At 29.0% G+C, this 22816-nt stretch overlaps 1 protein-coding gene across 3 annotated transcripts in view; it reads right to left on the bottom strand.

The window, feature by feature from the left end:
• Window positions 1-22816, bottom strand: part of LOC112679627 (zwei Ig domain protein zig-8-like) — a 345073-nt gene that overhangs the window by 201739 nt on the left and 120518 nt on the right. For 2 of the 3 annotated variants that reach the window (XM_025549512.1, XM_025549511.1), the window contains one exon: window positions 8745-8762. The exons of the other annotated variant lie outside the window; for it this stretch is intronic. In XM_025549512.1, coding sequence (XP_025405297.1) covers window positions 8745-8762 — 18 coding nt within the window. The remainder of the gene's footprint in view (window positions 1-8744; window positions 8763-22816) is intronic. 3 annotated transcript variants of the gene reach the window in all.

Raw genomic sequence — 22816 nt, 5'->3', positions numbered from 1 at the left:
TAGTAATTATTATTTTATAATGATATAATACCTATAAAATATTTTACAATTTATATATTATACGGAAATAACTGTTATATATTACATCTGATGTATCGAAATGTATTTGGGTTTTAAACTCGGTTGCGTATTGCCGGGCGCAAACAATTATTATCATTCGACGAACGTGGAACATTGCGTACACTATTCACAATGTTTTGAAGAGAAAACAACGTGTTTGCATAAATCGAATGGCTCTTGTAACGTGTCAAAAGAAGTCCGGATACTACGTACGTGAAAGATACGGATTGGTGCGTAGAGAATATGATACCATATATTAGGAGATTCGGCAAAGGTGTTTTATTTATTTTTTTTTTTTTATTTTTTTTTTATTTCTTTCCGAGTGACATATTGAGATATAGTAAAAGAGATATAGGGAAAAAGATATCGAGAAAGAAATAGAGAAGATAGGTCAATGAAAAAAAAATAAAGAGAAAAGACGAGGGGAGCGGAAAAATAGTGGGCGAGAATGAATATTGGAGTTTTGGGGAAATGTAGAAAAATCCCTCTCATCTTCTCCTTACTCTCCTTCCGTGTCAACATTCAGTGACAAATGTGATACCAGTTGACGACCGACCGGTGAAGTAAAGTATGCCGGTGGCAGGTGCATTGCAAGCGGACGGGTAGTAGTTTTTTTTCGCAAAGCAGAGCACAAGGGAGAGGTAGGTAGCGGCAAGTATACAAGAAAAACGAGCACGGGTTTTAAGCCGCCCAGCAGAGATGTCGGTGATAAATAATAATAACCAAAATTTCGACCCAATGATATTCAACTTGTTTGGCTTTCATGGCGGTGTGGTGGTGAAAGTATAGTGGTATAGCGGTGTTGATGGTTGGTATTCATCGAAAAAAATACACAACTGAAATTTTTTCGCGGATAAAAAGAGAATGGCAATATTTCAACCCTTCGAGATATCATCGGCCCGATCTTCTTGCAAATGGTCCAAATACAAATTCTGAATTACAAACGAAATATGATCATGTAATGATATATCGACACGTGGGGAATTCCTGTTTTTGGTGGTTATTCGATGTATCGTTTTTTTTCTCTCTTCAACTCTAGACTTTACTTTTCATTATTTTAGGTAACCCTCAATTTTTCAATACTACATCTGTCTCGAGCAAATAAAGTGTTAGTTTATTCATGAATCGTCGATTTTGCAAAGCTCGTTGGATGAAATTCAATATCTTCGAACATCCGTTGATATGAAACATAAAGTTTCAATCGAAATTATGAATAAGTTATTACTATTGTTCTCGTGCAGTAATTACAATTTATTTTTGTTAATTATGATGTTATAATATTCCACAAGTGATTTTCTTTTTTTTTTGCAAAATATTGTGTATATGTTAGTCAACATTTTATTTATTTCTGCACTTTCGTGCTTTTCATCCAATAATATATGTTTGTATTGTGCAGTTTATCTCTTGGCAATCATTTTCGATCAAAGCCACAACAATTATTTTATTTGATAAATTATTATTTTTAGTCATTAAAATACAACTATTGATCATACATTATTAAACTTTTTTATACCAAATGTTTTGATCTTCATTTTTTTTTAACGATTCTATTCTCACAATATTGTTATTGTTATTATTATAACATTATTTTACATTTTGTTTATTAAAAATATAACAATTATTATTCAATTATTATATTATGTATAACAAATCATATATGGTAATACTTTTCGTTGAAACAACAATACATTTAATCGATCATAATGAACCAAACTTGTATTATATTTAATACAATGTTTTTTTCTAATTAAAAATATTGACATAAATCGATTTATCATGTGTACGATAAAATACAAAAACAATGAATGCAGCAAAAAAACTATTTAATTTTAAACCACCATTGTACTTCGTCAGAATATATTCATTAAAATATAATACTTGAACACCTATTTAGACCACTAAATAAACTGAATACACAAACTCAGGTAACACATAATATTAGCATAAACTCAGTATTTACACTATACATAATTGTCACATTATACATGTGCCCCTAATAACACTTTTACTTATAATATATTGTAGAATCATGTAACATAGAAATGTGTGCATATTATAATTTATATCGTAAGCTTATAAGCCGAGGTTTGATTTATCTTATTAATTAAAAATAACAAGTTTCATATTATTTGAAAATATATACTTGTTTTGAAACAAATGTATTAAATAAATAAACAATATAAAAATAATACCAAATTATTTCAAATAAAATAAAAATGCATAAACAATTAATCTAGGACATAATTACTACTTTTAATTGGAGTTTATCATTTCATTGAACATAATATTATATGGGTGAAAAACGATTTGGCAAATTTTGCGGAATCGTTTAGATTTTTAAAACCAATTATAAATATAAGCGATTCCGCTGGATTTCAAATGCAGCGTTGCCATAATATTCATTACTAAATGCTTGGCGATACAGATGTACGTATATGGTTGTATAGTTAATTATTGTCGTTGAGTTAATAATGATTTGGAAAAAACAAAATTAAGTATGATTTTATTGGCTTTATTTGTACCTGATGATGCATTTTTAATTGGAAACTCTTACTTTACAAACACAATAATACTCCAGACTAAACATTTATCTATTTATTTAATTACTTATTTCTGTATACTAACTAATTGTTTATTTATTTATATATAAATATTAAAAAACAAACATTTAACAAGTTCTTATTTGACATAATTTATAACGACAATGTATATGTATAATAATACACATAAATCACAAAAATCTTTCATTTCGTTGAAAATTCAGCAAATTACAATTTTACTAAACTAGAAAAATGTACTGATACATATAAATTTTATAAGAGAAAAAAATAAATTTTAATTCGCATACTATACTTAATAATTGTATATTAAGTATGCGTTTTTAGATAAAGTTACCCTATAGTTTCAAAATATTTGTAACATACATATTTTTTGATGGAATAAAATTATCAATTCAAAAATACCAGTATCGTAAATTATGTTTAAATATTTGATCGCGGTCGTGTCAGTAAAACAACAGGACAATATTATGACAAAACGTGTAGGTGTATTTGAATAATGATGAAAAAAAATAACCATTAGAGCCGTTCATCAAGGTGTTGTCATCACTTCAAGGAATACCGTGAAACAATAGGCGTGTCGGGAACGTCAGAAAAAAAAAATTGAAAAACTTCTAGCAGCGGTGGTGTGAGATATAATATATGTACTAGTAAATGATTAATATTCGAATCGTGCAGTTAGTGTATGTCTCGCCGAAAACTAACAACAACCGTTATTCTCCGTTCGGTGTGCGAAGAATATTTTAGACAGTGATGTTATGCACTGTTCCATTTTTGAACCAAACTCAAGCCGAAATTTTCAAATTTTCAAACCTAATCAAATAATAAATAGTTCCGAAATTTAAACGGTGAAAAATGTCAATTAAATACTATTTTTTTAGATTATTTATTTGAATTATTTATTGTTTTGATATTTTTTACCGAAGACACTTATTTTGTACGCGACTGTACCCCTTCGATCTTTTACCGCACAGCAAGCTAACTTGTACCGAGATATGTAGATCGTTTTTAATCCCGTTGTTTTAGCAACTATGATTATTCCGCATGAATACAATCATTCCATTCATTCCGAAACATCAATACAATGCATTACGAGTTCTCTAAATAATTATTTTTGCGATTAATGGGTGACAATTAAGTACAACGTATATTGTATATTTTAATGTTATAATAATCTTGATTATTCTTTATTATTATTATTATTATCATTATTAATCATGTATTTACACGAGTTACTAACATTTTATTGGTTTATGGGAAATTCTTAGTGTCCATATTGGAATCCCTATAAAATTATTTTGGTCCGAAGAAATCGTCGAATGTTTTGGGCTCGCGTTCGTAAAATACACTACGAGCGTCCGCCTGGGGTTCGGTTCGACGCAAATAATTGAGGCTTGGGTTTGGTCGGACGCAAATAATCAAGGTCCGAGAGAGAGACGTGAGCTGTTTGATTAAAAACGATTTGCGCAGCGGACGGGCGGAGAGTAACAAAAAGTGTCGCGGTCGCGCAACCGTTTCGACGGGGATTTTCGCGCGGCGATCGGCGGTGGGTGCCACGTCGCGAAAAACGGATGACCGTCGATGCTGCTGCACACACCGATCCCGACAATGAATTACCACTATTAGGCGGTGTCCGTCGCGCGGGTCACTTGTAACACGTACATAGGTATACGGTTTCGCGGTGACCGCGGTACTCACCGGGTGCACGACCGACAACAACGCGTGCTGACCCCAGCCAGGGGACGGAAAATAATAAATTTACACCGTCCTTTCGCTCACCGCCGTCGTCGAACCCATTGTTTCTTCTCTGCCCACCGATTTTTACGCCAACAACTGCCATTGTATCAGACGGTGCCCCGAATGGATCGCCGATCGTTCCGGATGCCTACGATTGGCACGGGAAATTCGAAGAAAGCAAAAATGAAATAAAGCCGTTGAAATTTGAAGATTATTATTTTTTACGGCTAATCCGACATAATAAAATAAATGTCTAATGCCTATAGTTATGTTTACTATACCGATATGGATACATATTATATTAAGACATTACTCGATTAAATTAGAGTTCAATGCTAGAGAAAAATATAGTATATATGTTTTGCGATCAACGTGAAAAAAAAAACTACTAACTGATAAACGCTAAAATGTTATGAAGTGAATTGAAAATATAACATGGGCCGGATAAAAACGTACTAGGGCCGACAGTTGTCCATCCCTGGTCAACGCGAACGTATCCGTCGGTGTACTATATTAAGTTTAATCGAGTTTGGCCGATACCGAACTGGGATTCACAAATATTTTCAATTGTTTGAGTCAAGCTCTAAAAATATTGATCGTGAATACAGTAGGATTTGTTACGTCGCACAAAACCTACGAATAAATTATTGATGTCAAATGTCCTACTATCAAGCTACCCAAGTATTTCGAAAACAATAAGTTCTTATAATTATTTGTTATAATGTTCGTAGGTCTTCGTGCTCATGTTTTGTTAAAATAACGTAATTTGTCGTGATAGTCGAATAGTCATCGCTATTATACCAAATGTATTATGAATAAATCTTTGACGGTCAAGCAGAAGAAATAAGATAAATAAGAAATATTCTTCACAGCTATTCATATGATATAGTTATTGATTCGGAATCTATTAGGCTCATTTTCGTAAAACTTTTGATCTTAGCGTTTGTTGAGTGTTTTTATTCAAACATAATATTGACAAAATACACTGGATCCAATTCAATATTGACTTGATATTGGTATACAGTACCAATACATAATACTCTTACTGAACGAACGCAAAATGGTCAGAAGGTCTCCGCCGTTCGTATAGTTGTACTTTTTTTTCTTTTGTTGAATTTTCCAACGATATTGAGATCGATTTTTTCCCCGTTTCCCTGTGATTTAAATGAAGATAGTTTTAAAAACGGATTTTTTTCTAGCAGCATGTATAATCAGTGTTGGGAATAGATAATGTAAAATGTATCTAGATAAAGATAAAAGAGAATTTCATTTTTATCTAGATAAAAAAAAAAAGATATTTTCAAAAAATGTTATTTTTTGGTCAATATTTAATATTATAATAATAACTATGAAGATTCAATTATAATCATTACTATCAATATGTACCTAAGTGTTTAATGTTTATTGTTGTAATGTAGTGTACCATTAAGCAGTAATTATATATAATGTACAATATATAATGATAGTTAATCACTAAAATATTATACTATTATACAAAAAAAAAAAAAATTGAAATTTGCTCTGTACGTATCAGGATAAATACAGAATACATAAAGTTAACAATAGTGTTTTCCATATAATATTATTTTGATGATTTTCATTATTCTATATGTAATTACGACTTTACGGGTTCCAAGAGTGAAGTAATGGCTATTCAGCGTATGAGTTACATGTGTATAACCTAAAATCAAATACCTACTATATTTGGAACTTCCATGGAAAAATAGGAAATTTAGTTTAAAAATACCAAAAATATTTACTCGAAATGAAAATACAAACAAAATGTCATACCAAGAAATAATAATTACTTATTAATAATACACGAATTATGATTATGAATACAAAATTTATAAGTATAAAAGAAAGTCAGATTATTTACAGAATTTAAAATTCAAGAACGGCTGGGCCGATTTTGATGATCTCTGATTTGTTGGATTCTTCTCCGTACAAAAATAAAAATAACTCTAATATTGGCAAGAATGCAGACAATTATCTAGATAAAATTATAAGTAAAAATTTTATCTTGGATAAGTAATGAGATAACTTAGCGTTTATTATCTAGATATGATAAAAATGACAAAAATTCTAACTACATAATTTATCTAGATAAGTCCTAACACTGTGTATAATGTAATAGTCTTGTCAGTTGTAGTTTTTAATTTAAAATAAGTTTTATCTGTCTTCATCAGGCGGTAATGGTTTTATCGAAGAGAATCAACATCCCGAGAACACAAGTGTTCGAAGTAGTGTTAAATTATAAAAATACCAATGAACAGCGAAGACCGTGAGAAATTTATGCATGATTTCTGGAAAAACGCAGAAGTTCCAGGGATATTGTAACGAATACATTAAAACATTTTGTGGTATAACTCGAAATTATTATTTCCACGCGTGGAGTTTAAATTCGATATTGCTCAAAACTCTTTAGAACAAGGGTGGCGTCGGTTTTGCGTTTATTCGGTTATGCAATAAGAAGTTAGTAGCGTGCTCCAGAACCAGAGACGAAGGCGTGAATGGACGATATTCTAGTGCCATTTCGTGTTAAAAACAAAATTTCATCATTAGAGACATTTGTCGGGATTAATTTTCACATTGGAATATTTCGCGACACATTAATAATTAATAACTCGTCACTCATTCACATACACACACACACACACATGCACGCACGTATATACATTAATTTATACTCATAAAATATATTTGTTCGTTAATGTGCCTAGACTCGACGAGTACACATTTCTATACCAGGAAATGATCAGCGTTTGTACGCTATTAATGATTGCCAAACCTATTTAATTTGCTAACATACATCTCTTGGAGAGTAATAGTAAATTTTGTTCTTAAGAGGTCACCTCAACGTGTTGTCTTAGTCTAAAAAACAATATATATAACATGGAAAACGTTCGTTCAATGAATCCGGTTTTTCGTTATTGGCTTTATAAGAAGTAAACTGACCTAAATTATCATTAAATTTTTAACGATATTACTATTTTTGTTACATCGGTTCGTCAAAACCTGGACGCGGTTCCCATACGCTATTGACAAACTTTCAACATGCGTACAATGATAGTGTCTCCATCAACAAAGAGTACGAGTGTGGGCCGAAAAATAGTATAACAATATAGTACGTCACCAGAAATTGTGTTTTTCTTTTTCAAATACTTACTTCACCGAAAGCCTCAGAGACGGATAGTCGACAGCGTCTCTTCTCTGCGCATTTTATTTTTATTATTTTTGTTATTATTTCCTATAATTCGTATTGTATGAGGTTCACCATCGATATGAAGTAGTCACCTCCAAAAATCATTTCCATGCGGCGACTTCGATGTATATAAGCAGAATGTGAAGTCAATCATTTAAATATAAAACTTGGCCGGTATACAAAATAATAAATGATTTCGTTCTTTTTTTTATCATTTATGTTACGAGTATATTGTATGATTTTATTGATTTGTCCTTTTAATGATAGGACGACTAAATCCTTTTTTTTTTATGATTATGTATGTCATATGAATGCTGATTCACTCATTCATTTTAATTTCAACCTGTTTTAATTTGTCTTGTTTAGATTTTTTTCATTTTTATCCCAAATTTTACACCCCTGAAGATTTCTCAGCACCAAAATAGTAAAATTAATTTTTATTTTTATTGCAATTCTTGTTCTTTTTTCTTATTTTTTTTTCTCCTTAATAAATTAAATCCTATGGAGTTCGAAAAAAATAGATATATAGATTGCCGACCCTCCCTACACGGTGCTCATAAACTCCAAGAAGACCGAGATATCAAAAAATTAAAAGGCTTCACGAAGGTGTTTAGTAATATTTTGATTTCTATGTAAGTTGTGATTATTATAATTTTTTTTTTTTTTTCAAAATCATCAACACACACTTAATATTTACTTAATATTGGAACCACTTTCGCATATAAATCGAATGGTTCAAATTTTAATGAAATTTTAGTTAATACCATCGTAATTACACGCATCCTACTATTTATTTTGATTTATTTTTAAAGTGATTATTTTTTTAAATAATTAAGATTACCAGCCAAATCATTAAAAAAAAACTTGTTTTTATTAAATCTATTCTACTCATCTGGATGATACCATACATTTATAAAATAAAAAAGGCCCCTTTTGATGACGAAAATAATAATAATAATAACGGCATAGAGGCCAAGCTCAATACAAATTCAGGCAATTATAATATATAATAATATACTATTATTTATATTGCAAGTATTTATTTTTAAATAAATTGTTGATGATGGATCCATTAAAAAATCATACATTATGAATTTATTTTTTAAACGACAGTAATGTCAGTGTAAGAGAGGAAGTTTATTAATTTTCTGCTTAAAAACGTTAAAAATGTTCATTGTACTTACTTATCGCAGCCATGTTTCCTGAAACAATGATAGTATACATTATAAAAGTATATTTGTGTTAAAAATAAAAAAAATAAAGATAACTTTGTCATAGAATTAATTTTAAATTTAATATACCATGCTAGTTGACTAACAATCAGTTTTAATATTATTTTTAGTGTTTAATATTAAAAATGTAAGTAAAAATAAAACAAGAAGTAGGTATATTAATACTTATGCTGATGACACTTGTCTTCTATTCTCAGAGAAATCATGGGATGGGGTATATGATAAAGCCTGTAGAGGTTTCAATCAGATAATAAACATTTTAAACAATAGAAATCTATCTCTAAATGTTGATAAGACTGTGTCTATGCCATTTTCAATTAATAAAACAGATTGTAACATCAATACTATAGCAGTACATGGCTGCGTCAATAATAAAATATGTAATCAGGAAAACTGCAAAATGAATAAAATTGTTGGAAAAATTCGTTATCTGGGTGTAATATTTGATAACAACCTAAAATGGAATTATCATATAAACAATTTATTAGGAAAGTTACGTCTTATTACATTTAAATTGATCAAACTTAAAAAACATGTTTCCTAAGCAAACTATGAAAATAGTATATTTCGCTCTATATCAATCAAATTTCCAATATGGTCTATTTGTATGGGGTGGCCTTCGGGATAACATATTAAATGCACTAGTAGTAAATCAAAATAATATAGTCAGAATTTGCCTAAATAAATTCACTCTAGAAGGATCTACGAAAGCCAACTATAGAGAACTTGGTGTTTTTCCAATAAGGTTATTGTATAAAAAAATTGCTATTATGAACTTGGTCAAGAAATTTAACTTAGATAATTATCATAAAAAGTCAAGCAATAAAAGAGAATTGAGGAATTTTGATTTGACTGTTAATTATACAAATAAATCTTTTGGTCAATGTTTTGTAGATTACCTTGGACCAACATTTTTCAATTCTATGCCTTTTGATTTAAAAAAAAAAAAATATTTGTAGATGAAACGATTAATATTAAAGGCTTGGTATATAAATATTTATTTCTTGAGTTAAACAATGAGCTGTTATAATTTTATTTTATATTTAAGCTTTATGAATATTAATCTATGAGGTTTTATTTGTGATCTTAGACTAACATGTTTATTTTATATTTCTTTCTTCATCAGTACTTTTTCTTGATAACATTTTTAAACTATATTTGTATATTTAGCTTTATACGTACTTAGAACTTATACTCTATATCTTGTAAATTCAATAATAATAATAATTGTATCATATATTATAACTCTCTTTCTCCATCACAAGCATTGCTTAAAGGAGAAAGATAATCTAAAATGTTACTCAATAATAATGTATGTATTTATGTTTTTTTTCAAAATAAAAAAAAAAAATTAACATAGATTCAAATTATAAAAGGATTAATATATTAAATTATCACATTAAAAAAAAATAACTTCACATAAGGGGAAAATATTATGACATTGATATTGTAATTATTACAGACTCTTTATTAGAACGGTAAATGCTCATAAAAAAATTATTTTAACTAAATAACTGTCAAAAAATTAATCATAATAGATGAATAAATATGAAAATAAATATGTAAACAAAAATAACAATTAATTTTTAGATTTTATAACTTAGAATTTTAACTGGTGTACAAAATTAAACAAATTTAAGTTTATATGTTAGGACGTTTAAAAATTATTAAACTAAATAATCTTTCATTGTGTCAAATCTTTAGAGTTATTAAAATTTATAAAATAATGAAATATATTTTGCTTTTTGATACATAGAATTGAACCCATGTCGTGTTTCTCATACGTACAAAATATTTCATCATCAAGTTATACAAAAAATAAATTAATTAAAGCGACACTATTGCGAGAAACTATCAATTTCATTTGGGAGTAAATATTTTGCCACAACATTTTTGATTCTATCAAGGTTTAATATCAACAGATGATTATATTTTCAAAATATGATTAGTCTGCAGTGCAATAATATTTTGTCTAAACAAAAATTATTAAAGATCAAAATAAATAAAATCAGTTGAAGAGTAAAGTGTACTTATTTTTTTTTTCATACTGATGATTTAAAATACAAGTCTATACTTACTCTAAAAAAAAAAAAATAAATATAAAATGTGTCAATTCATATTTCAGATTCTGATCGAAAAATAGAATAATTTTTTTTTTTTTGTATATACTAGCATATAGAATATATTACAAGTATGACCATGTTTTTAGTTAGAAAAATATATTACTCACATGCAACTTCACATCATAGATTTATCCACATTCGTCAACTGAATATTTTTTATCTCTACATTGTTGAATGATTTTATTTCCATTACCATGCTCCTTGTCATTGTACTATTTCCAATTTTGAGAAACACTCCTATCGCTTTTAGATTTGAGTGTAGCCAAGGGGATATTATCGAGTTTGTATAGGATATATTTTTATTTATTTGTTTATTATTTTGTTTCGTTTCACTCAATTTTAAAATACAATAATATACGACCAATTACCTATACATCATAAACTGGTAATATATAATACTATAATACATGCATTTTAATGACATGAATCTTTGTTATTAAATGTTTTGTTTTAAAAGAAAAAAAAATGATTCTTATGTACCCTTAAAAAGTCTTATGCGATTCCTTCCTAACTTATATTAATAATTGGGTCAGTAACCCAATTTTATTTAATTTAAAACAATTTATAATCTGTACTATTATATATATTGAGTAAAAAAACTGATTAGTACTTGACTGAAAAACGTGATAGAAAAGTGCTTAATGTGGTACTACTTAAAAAATGAGATTTTAAAAGCTAAACAAATTTATGTTAAATTTTATTTTTTTCTAATTAGCTGTTGAGTTGATCATTTTCTCTTGATGCGACGGGAAGATTACTTATGAGATTAATTGATGAAATATAGGGTATGAGTAAGTTTATATAATTGTTGGTGCGTCTACGAATTCATATATAGAAGTGTGAAGCTAAAGTAGTTATTATTGATATTCAGTGTTGTAGATAGATAACCAAAATATTATCTAGATAAGATAACGGATAATACATAAAAATGTTATCTAGATAAGATAATAGATAAATATTTAAAAATGTATCTGGATAATAGATAAAAGATAACTACATTTACCTAGATAAAAAAACAGATAAAACTAGATAAAAACATAATTTTAAATAGTTTCATCATTCAGAACTTACATTTGTAATGGTTATTTTTCTATGAGTAAAAAAATTAACTATTTATTATAATTCAAATGGTTTAAAATAATCTTAATTAATTTTGTGAGATTACATACTGTAGATAAATAAAGAATCTTGTAAAAAGTTATATCAATAAACCTATAATGATATAAATATATGAATTACAATTTTTTTTTGGCAGTGTTGACACGAAACAACCATTTTTGACTCTTTGACTGAAATGATTTTATAAAATAGTACATCCAACCGTTTCAGAAACCATTTTTTATATGGCTCAGGTTGCCCAAGCCTGGAGACATCTGTTTCATCAGAAATGTCAGAATCATCTTCATGAATCCGTTTCTTCTCTCGAGAAATAAATATATTTATGTTTAATTGAGAAATAAGGATAACTAGTTAATAACGTCGAACAGCCGAAAATAACTAATAACAATGATGGTCAATGGAACGTTAACGTAGCAAAATATGAATGTAGGATATTAAAAATAGTATTATGAATGTTATTAATACTGGTCTCTGATGGACAATTTATAATTGTTAATGCATATATATATGTATGTATGTATATTATATTTATGAAACTCAAGTTTGATTAAATATATCATAATTTTAAAACTATTCTATATAAATCGGTTAACTAATAAGTGATTACTGTAACCATGTTGCTATTCTCAGTATACACTAACACGATTTAAGATCTATATATACTATACTACTCGTATTTAGCTGTGGTCACTATTCAGTGGTAACTGGTTGGCTTTATTATTATTTATTACTTTAATCTTAGTTTATACATTGTTATGTATGGAACGTTCCAGCCAAACATTGACGTTTTATGTCCATGTGTTAACACAATTATTGTGTATATTATTATTATATGAGTATAATATTAGCTATAAGGTATACGTATATTAAATATTCCGGGCGTAAGTATTGGGCTGCGGGTATCGCCCAGTCATCAATAATATAGAAAAAAAAGTTAAACGTTATAAAATTGAATAGTGTTATTTGAAATACGTTCATTTTTATATGTTTTCTGGGTAAATAATTATTCAATACCTTTTCTTCGTTCATAGAATATGTATATTTAAAATTTATAACGTATATGGTAATACTAAATGTTTATTGAAAGATAGCGGTGATTTGTCCAATTCATAAAAAAGGAAGTAAACAAGACAGCAATAACTATCGTGGGATAGCCCTCTTAAACGTGGCGTATAAAATTTTTTCAAATTGCCTATTAACAAGAATAAAAACAAAAGCAGAACAAATTATTGGCAATTACCAAGGTGGCTTCAGACTTGGAAGATCGACCACAGACCAGATATTTACTTTAAGACAAATATTTCAAAAAATCTGGAAGTTCGATAGAGAAATACACGTTCTTTTTATAGATTTTAAGAAGGCATATGATAGCATCCATAGAGAAAGCTTAATAAACATCTTGAGAGAATTCCATTTTCAGGACAAGATTATAAAACTGATTGGGATAAGCATTTTGGAAACATTTGTCAAAGTTAAGGTTGGAAATACAAACTCAGACCCAATTTTAGTTAAATCGGGATTAAGACAGGGAGATGCTATATCACCAATCTTATTTAATATAGTAGTATAGAAAGTTGTAAGAGAGATGAATATTACACCGCAAGAAGGAGTTAAATTCCAGGAATCGTCCATAGGACTTCTGGCTTATGCAGATGATCATGGAGGATTCACAAGACGGACTAAAAGATTTATTAAACCGGCTGGAGAAAGCAGCACTGAAAGTTGGACTCCATATCAATGAGGACAAAACGGAATATATGGTAGTAGGAAGACGAGACACTATAAGATTATATTCAACTCTTAACATCAACAACCGAAATTTCAAAAGAACAAGACAATTTAAGTACCTAGGATCCATACTTTCAGAGAGAAATGAAATCGAAATAGAAATAGGAACAAGAATTCAGTCAGGAAATAAATGCCTTTATGGTCTTGCGAAATTACTGGGATCAACATCACTTTCAAGAGAGTTAAAATTACAATTATATATCACATTAATACGACCTGTTATTACTTATGGAGCTGAGGCGTGGCCATTAAAGAAAAGTGATGAAAGAAAACTCTTAGTACTGGAAAGAAAAATACTGAGGAAGATCTTTGGACCAGTAAAAGACATGTTTAGTGGGGAATGGAGAATAAGGAAAAATGATGAACTAGAGATACTCTTTCATAAACCCAGTATACTCGAAACAATAAAGAACAGAAGATTGATTTGGACTGGGCACGCCTGGCGTAGTCAAAACCCACTCATACGTATGGTACTGGAGGAGAACCCTAATGGAAAAAAACCGCTGGGAAGACCACGTCGGAGATGGGAGGACGGAGTTAGGGATGATGTGAAAGCATTAGGTGGAGAAGATTGGAGATTACAGGCATCGAATAGAGAAAACTGGAGGCAAGGATGTATGTCGGGATGGTCCTAGTGGCCGAGTTTACCGAAGAAGAAGAAGAAATGTTTATTATTCCTCGTTTCACTTCCCACAAAAAAAAATAAAAAAAAATATCTTTTTCAAAATAATCTAGATAATTTATCTTAGATAACAATTTTATTTAAAATTATGGATAAAAAGATAAATGTTTTTATCTAAATAAATCAACTAGATAATGAAATTATCTAAAATATTCAAAATATAAAAATATGAGATAATGACATAATGACATATAAATTGGAAAGCCTAGAAACAATTGTATGTTAACATTTTTGGCTGATCCCTATAATTGGATGCAGTAAGTCATTATTAGGCAAATTAGTTATTTGTATAAAATAGTCTTAGTGTTGAAAAATAAAAGTTTGGACTTTAAAAGTTGTCTGAATTAATGAAGTCTGAGGTTAAGTGCTTTTCTTTTTAGTTTAATGTGGTTGGGAATTATATTTTTTGTCTAGATGAATACCTAAATATCTGATGACATTTTCATGAGGTATTATGTTATTATTTATTTTTATTGAGGAACAGATACAGAACTGATTTTATCAAAACAATTAAAAAGTATCAAAATATATGAAAAATAAATGAATATACGAGTAGAATATTTGTTAGAAATATAAATAAATATTATATAATAATAATTAAAAATACATATTTTATAACGTAACATATAGCTATGAGTAGAAATATCCATGTTATGGGTTGTTTCAATATTTAACTTAATATATTTCGTAGATGTTTATCCTATTGTACATAAAATATTCCATACATTTAGTTATGAGGTATATAATTCGGATGAGAGAATATAGAAATTAGTAAATTAAAAATAATTCATTTGATTTAAAATATTTAACTTTTAAATTACTTTAAGGATGTTATGATATAGTTGTTGTTATAGAAAACCATTATTTATTACAACTTATATAATTTAATTACAAATCAGCTCAAAACCTATTTAAAAATATTATTTTCTGTTAGATAAAATATAGTTATCGAAATATTTATAAAATATTAAACCGATGAACTAGAACATTTTTTCAATGTCTTCCATTTTTTACATAAATATTATTATAGTGTTGAAAAAAAAACAGATTTTATAATTAGTTAAAAGTTATAAAAGTTAGTTAAATAAGTGAGAATTATATTGTTCAATATAATATCAATGGCTATGACAGTAATATACCTCTTTGTTTATCAATCCAGAGAACAATTATTTTTAGTCAGTTTCTCCATAAGTGCTTACTTAATCAACGAAAATAATTTTCACCGTTGAAAACCGTAAAAACTTATACTACAACGAATAGCATCTAGGATGGGTTGGGCTTTCTTACTTTGAGGTTCACATAGACAATACGTTTTTTTAGAAAATACAATTATATTGCTGTCCCATTTTTGAAATATATTTATACACACACACACACACGCTTGCGTACACACGCTGTCTAATACTAACAATAAATTCTTCTAGGTGTTTTGATCGTACGATATGGTATACTGTCAACATTTGTATTCTAACTCGTGCACGCTTTCGTTCTTTCTACCCTAAATCGGTATATATATATATACATTATGAATGTATTACCTATATACTAATCTCCAATCCTATCAAAAACTGAAAATGTGTTAAACGTAATTATTATTCGCGATCCATATAATAAATACGTATTATGTGTCATCGAATGTTAGTAGGCGTACATATGTTTGTTAATAAAAATAAAACCAACACGTTTATAATTTATCGTTTCCAACGTGATACCACATGAATTCATTATTTTTAAATCATTGTAATCACATAAAAAAAAAAAAAAAAATCATAATAATTATGCCATTAATTGTTATTCTTACCATAAAACAAAAATAAGTCAAAAAATGATAAAATTAAATATAAATTAATAATAAAAACTCAATGTATTTACTGTAATGAAATTTCTTGTAAAAAGAATAAATAATAATCTTTAATTATGATTATCTCTCTTAGGAAAGTAATAAATAAACCGTAATAATTGTAACACACCAAATAATATGTACTCAAATTTGATTAAGAAATTTATAAATATCTTAAAGGTATTAGATTAAACGTTTCATGAAAGAAATGCTTTGTTAGAAAGACTGAGCTTCGAGTGGCTATACAAACATTTAACGATGAGCTGTACCATATGTTTCTACTAGGTACAACATAATTATATCTTCGTAAAAAATAAAAAATAATTATTATTATCAAGAAGTAACAGTGTGTTACATAAAGATCCGTCGATAAGAAAAATAATTCACTACAAAAAGATGATTGGAGTATTAATCGCGGATAGATTAAAAGTTCGATATCCAACCCCGTATTATTTGGTGCTCACGCGATTTCCGGTGATTGTTGCGATAATTAACCCTACAACGTTGCTGTATTTTATATTGGTTCGTAATCAATGCTATGTAGTATCTATTGTTATTTATCAATCTGGATGTCGATGTAATCAATCAGTCAATCAAATGTGGATGGATGATTAGACGGACTCGTCTCTAAATGAACAATCACACGTTTTTGTCACCACCCAACATTGGATTAGCGTGCCACGTCGTCATTGATTCTTAAGAAGGCGTATCTCGATCGATCAACAAGGCCGCACACGTTTGACTGTGGTTGTAATATCTTTCGAGTTTATTTAACGTGTGTGGTAACTGTTTTGCAGCTATGCTTCCGTTTTAATAATGGATGATTATAATAGCATATACTATGACATTATACTCACAGCAACAGGCGCTCAAATCCGAGGTGATAAGATTGTTAAGATATTCGACGATTTTACGGTCAAAGATGACTTACAAAACAAAATTATCATCATATCATTAAACTGGCACATGTATTCCACTGAATCTGTTATAATAACTTAATTGGACTGGTTCCAATCAAAAGAAAATAGCACACGTTGGTTACCTCCTAAATCTAGACAAATACTAATCGTAAAGAAAATACATTTTTTTTAATGTCTATGATGAACGAATTAATCGGTACAATTATTTGACTTTAATATTGAAATATTATTGCTTATAGATGACCGATTGGCATGATATGTGATTTACTTCTTTATTTACAGCATTGATCTCCGAGTAAACACCGATTAGCCAACTTTCGCTTCGACGTGTCCATGGTAAAAACTAGAGTGAAGTCGGCCAAGAAATGAAACGTATAATTGGACATTGAGAAATTAATAAAAAAAAAAAAAAAATATGGTAAATTTACAGGACAGTGATTTTATAATGATTAAATCCTGTACATTTGATTAGTTGTGAAAAATGAACATAGAAAATATAATGCAAATAAACTCTCGAGTACGAAGTATAATAATTATTTTAAAATGTATCTATTTTGTTATTTATCAATCTTAGTGCACAACTATGTTACATGCCACAACCATAATGCATATATGTTCAAGGGTACATATAATACAAAAAATGTTGCCAATATATATGAGTTTAATATAATTTATGTTTTCAATAAATTGCTTTTTGATGGAATATTATTAGTATGTAAGCAACACATATAACACTGTTGTCCTATAAAAACAATTTACTTTTGTTTATTTCACAAGGATGTTTTCATTCTGTATTAAAATAAATTAATTGAATAAGAAGAAATTATAATAGTTTCGAAAACAAGTATACAAGACTTCATAATTCAGTCGATAAGGAACTTAAAAAACTTCTCTCCATCAGCAAATTAAGCGGTTACAAAGCAATTAGTTCGTTAAAGCTCGATTTTTCAATATACCTTATTGATTGTTAAAACTTCAGTTTATACCATTTATAATGGTTTTTTTTTTTTTTTTAATATTTAGAGATTAAATTTAAGTAAATATATTAATTTATGCAGTATTTTATCTAATTAAGAAGTACAAAATGTTTATTTTCTACGAAGATAATACACAACATTTTCTAATAACTAGTATAATAGCATAAATAATAACTCTTTTAAATTTAAATTTTTTGTTTGGTTTTCAGTATTTATAAACAGTTAATACTGTATTAAATTAAATGCATTACCATTAAATTTAATGCATTTACCATGCATTAAAAATTGGAATAATAGTCATCATAAACAAATTGTAAGTACATATTTACTTTATTCTTCTTTCTTACTCTTCTTTTTTCCCAATTTGTACTTAATATAATATTTATATATGGATATATGTATGTATGTACACGGGCTAGACTATCGATAACGAAAACGGTTAAGGTGACTACAGTCCGCACCAATAAACTATCCTAACTCCTGTGACTCAGTTATTTTTCTGCATTTTAATGCTAAAATATACTGTTGTAACGACCATTTATAACAAATTGAACAACTTAATGGCTATTACTACCTATATTTCATGTTCTTAGAGTGTATAACAGTGCTGTTTGTGACTGATTCGATATTGAAATACTTTGTTGAAAGTGGTGAGTTCTTCTTTCAGATTAAATATGTTAAGGTGTAGTATTCTGGTATCGTTATGGAGCTTCTAACCATGATACTACCAGGGCTAGAAGCTTCATAACAAAACTAGAATACTATAACTTAGCATATGAATCCAAGACTAATTAAAAAATATCCATTCTAGACTCAACTCAATTGAAGGAGTCCTCTCTTATAAAACTAGAAAAATAAAAAAATTAAGCAAGAAATTGCTGATTGAAACTATACTTTTTGCAAGATATATTTCTATAGCAATGCAATTATCATCATCAACATCTGAGTTCAAATTTTCGTAACTACTCATTCTTCATTTGTATACATTTTATTTTTATTTACTGCTCTCTATTTATCTTATCTTATCTCATACGAGTTAATTATAAATTTGTGTATATTATGCAGTATACCAATGGTTTGTATTCTACTTATAGTTGGAAATCCCACATCATTATTATTCACTATACACCGATTTGTATGTTTATTATTGATTTTTCTTAACGATACATATTTTATCAGGTAAAAATAGTTTAATTGGTTAGTATCATTTGTAATGAAGCATTTTTTTTTTTTAATGCTGAGCCAAAAAATTGTTTTTAAAATGCTTGTTAAACATTTTTATAAAATTTATTCTTAGTGAAATTATGGAGATTATATACTTCTGGGTTAAGGACAATCAACTTGTTCAAATAATATAATTTATGGAGGGATCCAAATATATTATTTATGCCCGGATGAATCTTCGTAGAGACATCCCTGAAAGTCTATTCAACAAATTTAATCTTTTGAAAATCTTGGTCAGATCATTGGGAAGATCACGTACATATTAGTATACGGCATATTTTTGCAGTAGATCGCATATTGAGATTTGTCCAAAATATATATTAATTTTTAGTGTATTCTAAAATCGCCTTTGTTTAAACATTTTTTTTTTTTTTTTTAATGAATTCGATTAATAAAAAAATAGATAATCACCTGATGTTTCCTAACCACTTGAAATCGATTTACTTATAATACACCGTTTACCGATCTGTACGTGTTATCGGTAGTAAAAATATAATTAAGATGCAAACCTAGTGTACAATTATAGAGCCTTTCTCCGCATAAATATGTAAATCCCGAAACACAGTGAGTTCGTTTTGCAGTATCTCCGATAACCAAACGGACCCCTTCGTGTGTATAAAATCTCATTCTATGAACCATTTTACTGCAGTTATATTAAAATCACAACGCCCCGAGTCGACGATATATTACGGTAACGGGATAATCGTCATCCCACGGTTCCACATTCTCGCCTCCGTGTAACATGACCCATACAGAGCAGAAGTCGATTGATGGTAACGCTGTAGCGTACAAATATCTACTGTGATTATGCATTATGTCAAGTGTGAATTGGCCGAGTTGTTGAGGAAGCGATGTAGGCTGCTCAGAATACCGAGGCAGAATTTATATTCCGTATAAAAGTGTTAGAAATTAAACCTAACCAAACTAAGAATTAACGATTTATTGTTCTTTACGAAATCTCATATATCATATAATATATGCTATGTTATAATACTATAGTATTTGAATTGCACTTAAAAATAATTTCAATGGTCCTGTTATAGAAATGATTCAACCGAATTTTCGTTTTTTCTATATATATATATATATATATATATATATATATTGACCTGCGTTAAGTATGGTTGGTTTGATACGGTTGGAACATGGAAACCACGAGGTGGTGATCGCTGTTAACTTCCGTCAAGTATGTGCTATATTTATACTTAAACACGTTGTATTTTGATGTCATGATTCACCGCTCGTATATCGAACAACCATTGCAGATTTCCGATATTGCCATAATGGTGAGATGTAACGACGTTACAGATTTCGACCATCGATAATAGTTTGAACCCGCTTGGTGTTCAAGGACTTCACGATTGATTCGAGTTACTTTTTATTAAAAAATTACAGTTTGAACTCGGAATTCATGCTATGTGTGTTATGAATCTGCAATAACAATTATGCATTTACTTCAACAGTCGAAGACATGGGCGTAGCTAAAATTTGAATCAGAGAAGGGCAAAAACATAAAATGATTAGTGTTAAACTCGTAATTCAAATAATTTACAGATAGACCATTGGATAACACATAAAACGTCAAAACGTTTACACGTGTAGATATCACTCGGTCCCACTAAACTATTTTTAGAATTATATCTTGTTTAATTTTTGATTTTAATGTAAAACTTACACGTTTGGTATAATCAAATATAATTCAGTTTGAGGCGCAGGGGTGGGCAAGTGCCCCCCTGCCCCACCCTCGCTACACCCATGGTTGGAGAACATAATCACAATGAATATGATAAATCAAATATTAATCGCTAAATAGTAAACAAACATTTTTTGAAGATCTCCGGCAAAAGAAGTTGCGCCCAGTACAATTACATAAAATAACATAATAATGTTACATTAAAATTATATATTGGACTGTTAACGTGATGAAATATTAATAGCTGTTTAATTTAGATAATTTTTACTATCTTAACAATGTAAAAAAATTCAATGACTTTATATTGGTTTGGATTTTTTAGTATAATATTATACTTGTACAACAATTTATACTATACCTACTCGTATTTAAAAACGGGATGTACCATACTTTGTATACATCGAATGTCAATTCAATTAATGAATGTTATATAAGTTGAAATTATAATTTTCAAATTAATTATGTTCTTAGTATTATCAATATTGAAAATATAATATAAAATATAATTTGATAAAGATAATTATTAATACAAATTATTTTAAAATAAAATTATTTAATACCTTTAATTGTGAGGCATGTTTTTTACACAGTTTTATGAAAATAGTAACACTTTACCAGATTTTCAACTGGTTATTTATTCAATTTTTAATTTATTCAATTTGCTGTCTAAGTAAAATCAATAAGCTGTTTTCAGCTGAATAAATGAAAAACAAATACGTTGTACGTAATATATTTATTAAAATGATTGTTATGGAACATTCAGTACACGTACGTGATTTAAAAGGTCTTTTTCAGGACCAATAAGTAACACAAATCAGTAACGACCAATCACAGGCCGTTATTAAATAAACACGGAAAACAATAACTTAAAAACAAACCACAACAACGGAGGTGACATCAATGGATAGGGGAGGAAAATACCTATCCGGAGATATTACTAAATTCACCGAGAAAATAAAACACTGTCAACAACAGAAGACGGACGATATGGGAGAGTCTGTAAGAGAGGAAAAGAGGAAAAGAAGGACAAAGTAGAGACGTGACAAAATCGAGGGTGAGATCATCGGATAGGGAATGAAAATATCTATCCATAGACACCACCCAAGACGTAATCAGAACAAGAGAAGAGAAGTTATCAACAGAAACTTAATGCAAGCAGACACAGGTTAAAACTAGGATACACAGAAAGTTTACTAGTTGGTACGTCAGTGTGGTTATAAACCGGCATACCGATAACAATTTCTTCCACTTCAATATCTTTTCTCAAGACCTCAATTACATTCTACGACAAGACTGAATTTAATATTGAAAAGGAAGAACACCGAAGAAGACTTACCACCGCGACGATCTTAGAACCATTTAAAAGGACCAATCAAGAGACCGGAATCAAAATTACAGCCCGGCATCGATGAGCTACCGTTACGAAATCAAACTATAGCCGTGACGCACGATTGACCACAATCGCCAATTCCACGTCAATTGCTGAGACCAGGCACGGACTGTCGTTGCGAATATTCGTGTATATGAATTACATATACGGTATCCTACGTGGCGCCGTGTCCTTGATTACACCGCTCAGGATTAGTCAGTTACTAAATCTTAATATTTAGCGAACGTCCTCGACGGGTAATCAAGGCCTGCGATCCACGGATACGTAC

The sequence above is a fragment of the Sipha flava genome, unplaced genomic scaffold (assembly GCF_003268045.1).
Source record: "Sipha flava isolate LNK unplaced genomic scaffold, YSA_version1 165_pilon_pilon, whole genome shotgun sequence".
NCBI lineage: Eukaryota > Metazoa > Arthropoda > Insecta > Hemiptera > Aphididae > Sipha > Sipha flava.
The sequence above is the reverse complement of the archived record's forward strand: the minus strand, read 5'-3'. Positions and strand labels throughout refer to the sequence as shown.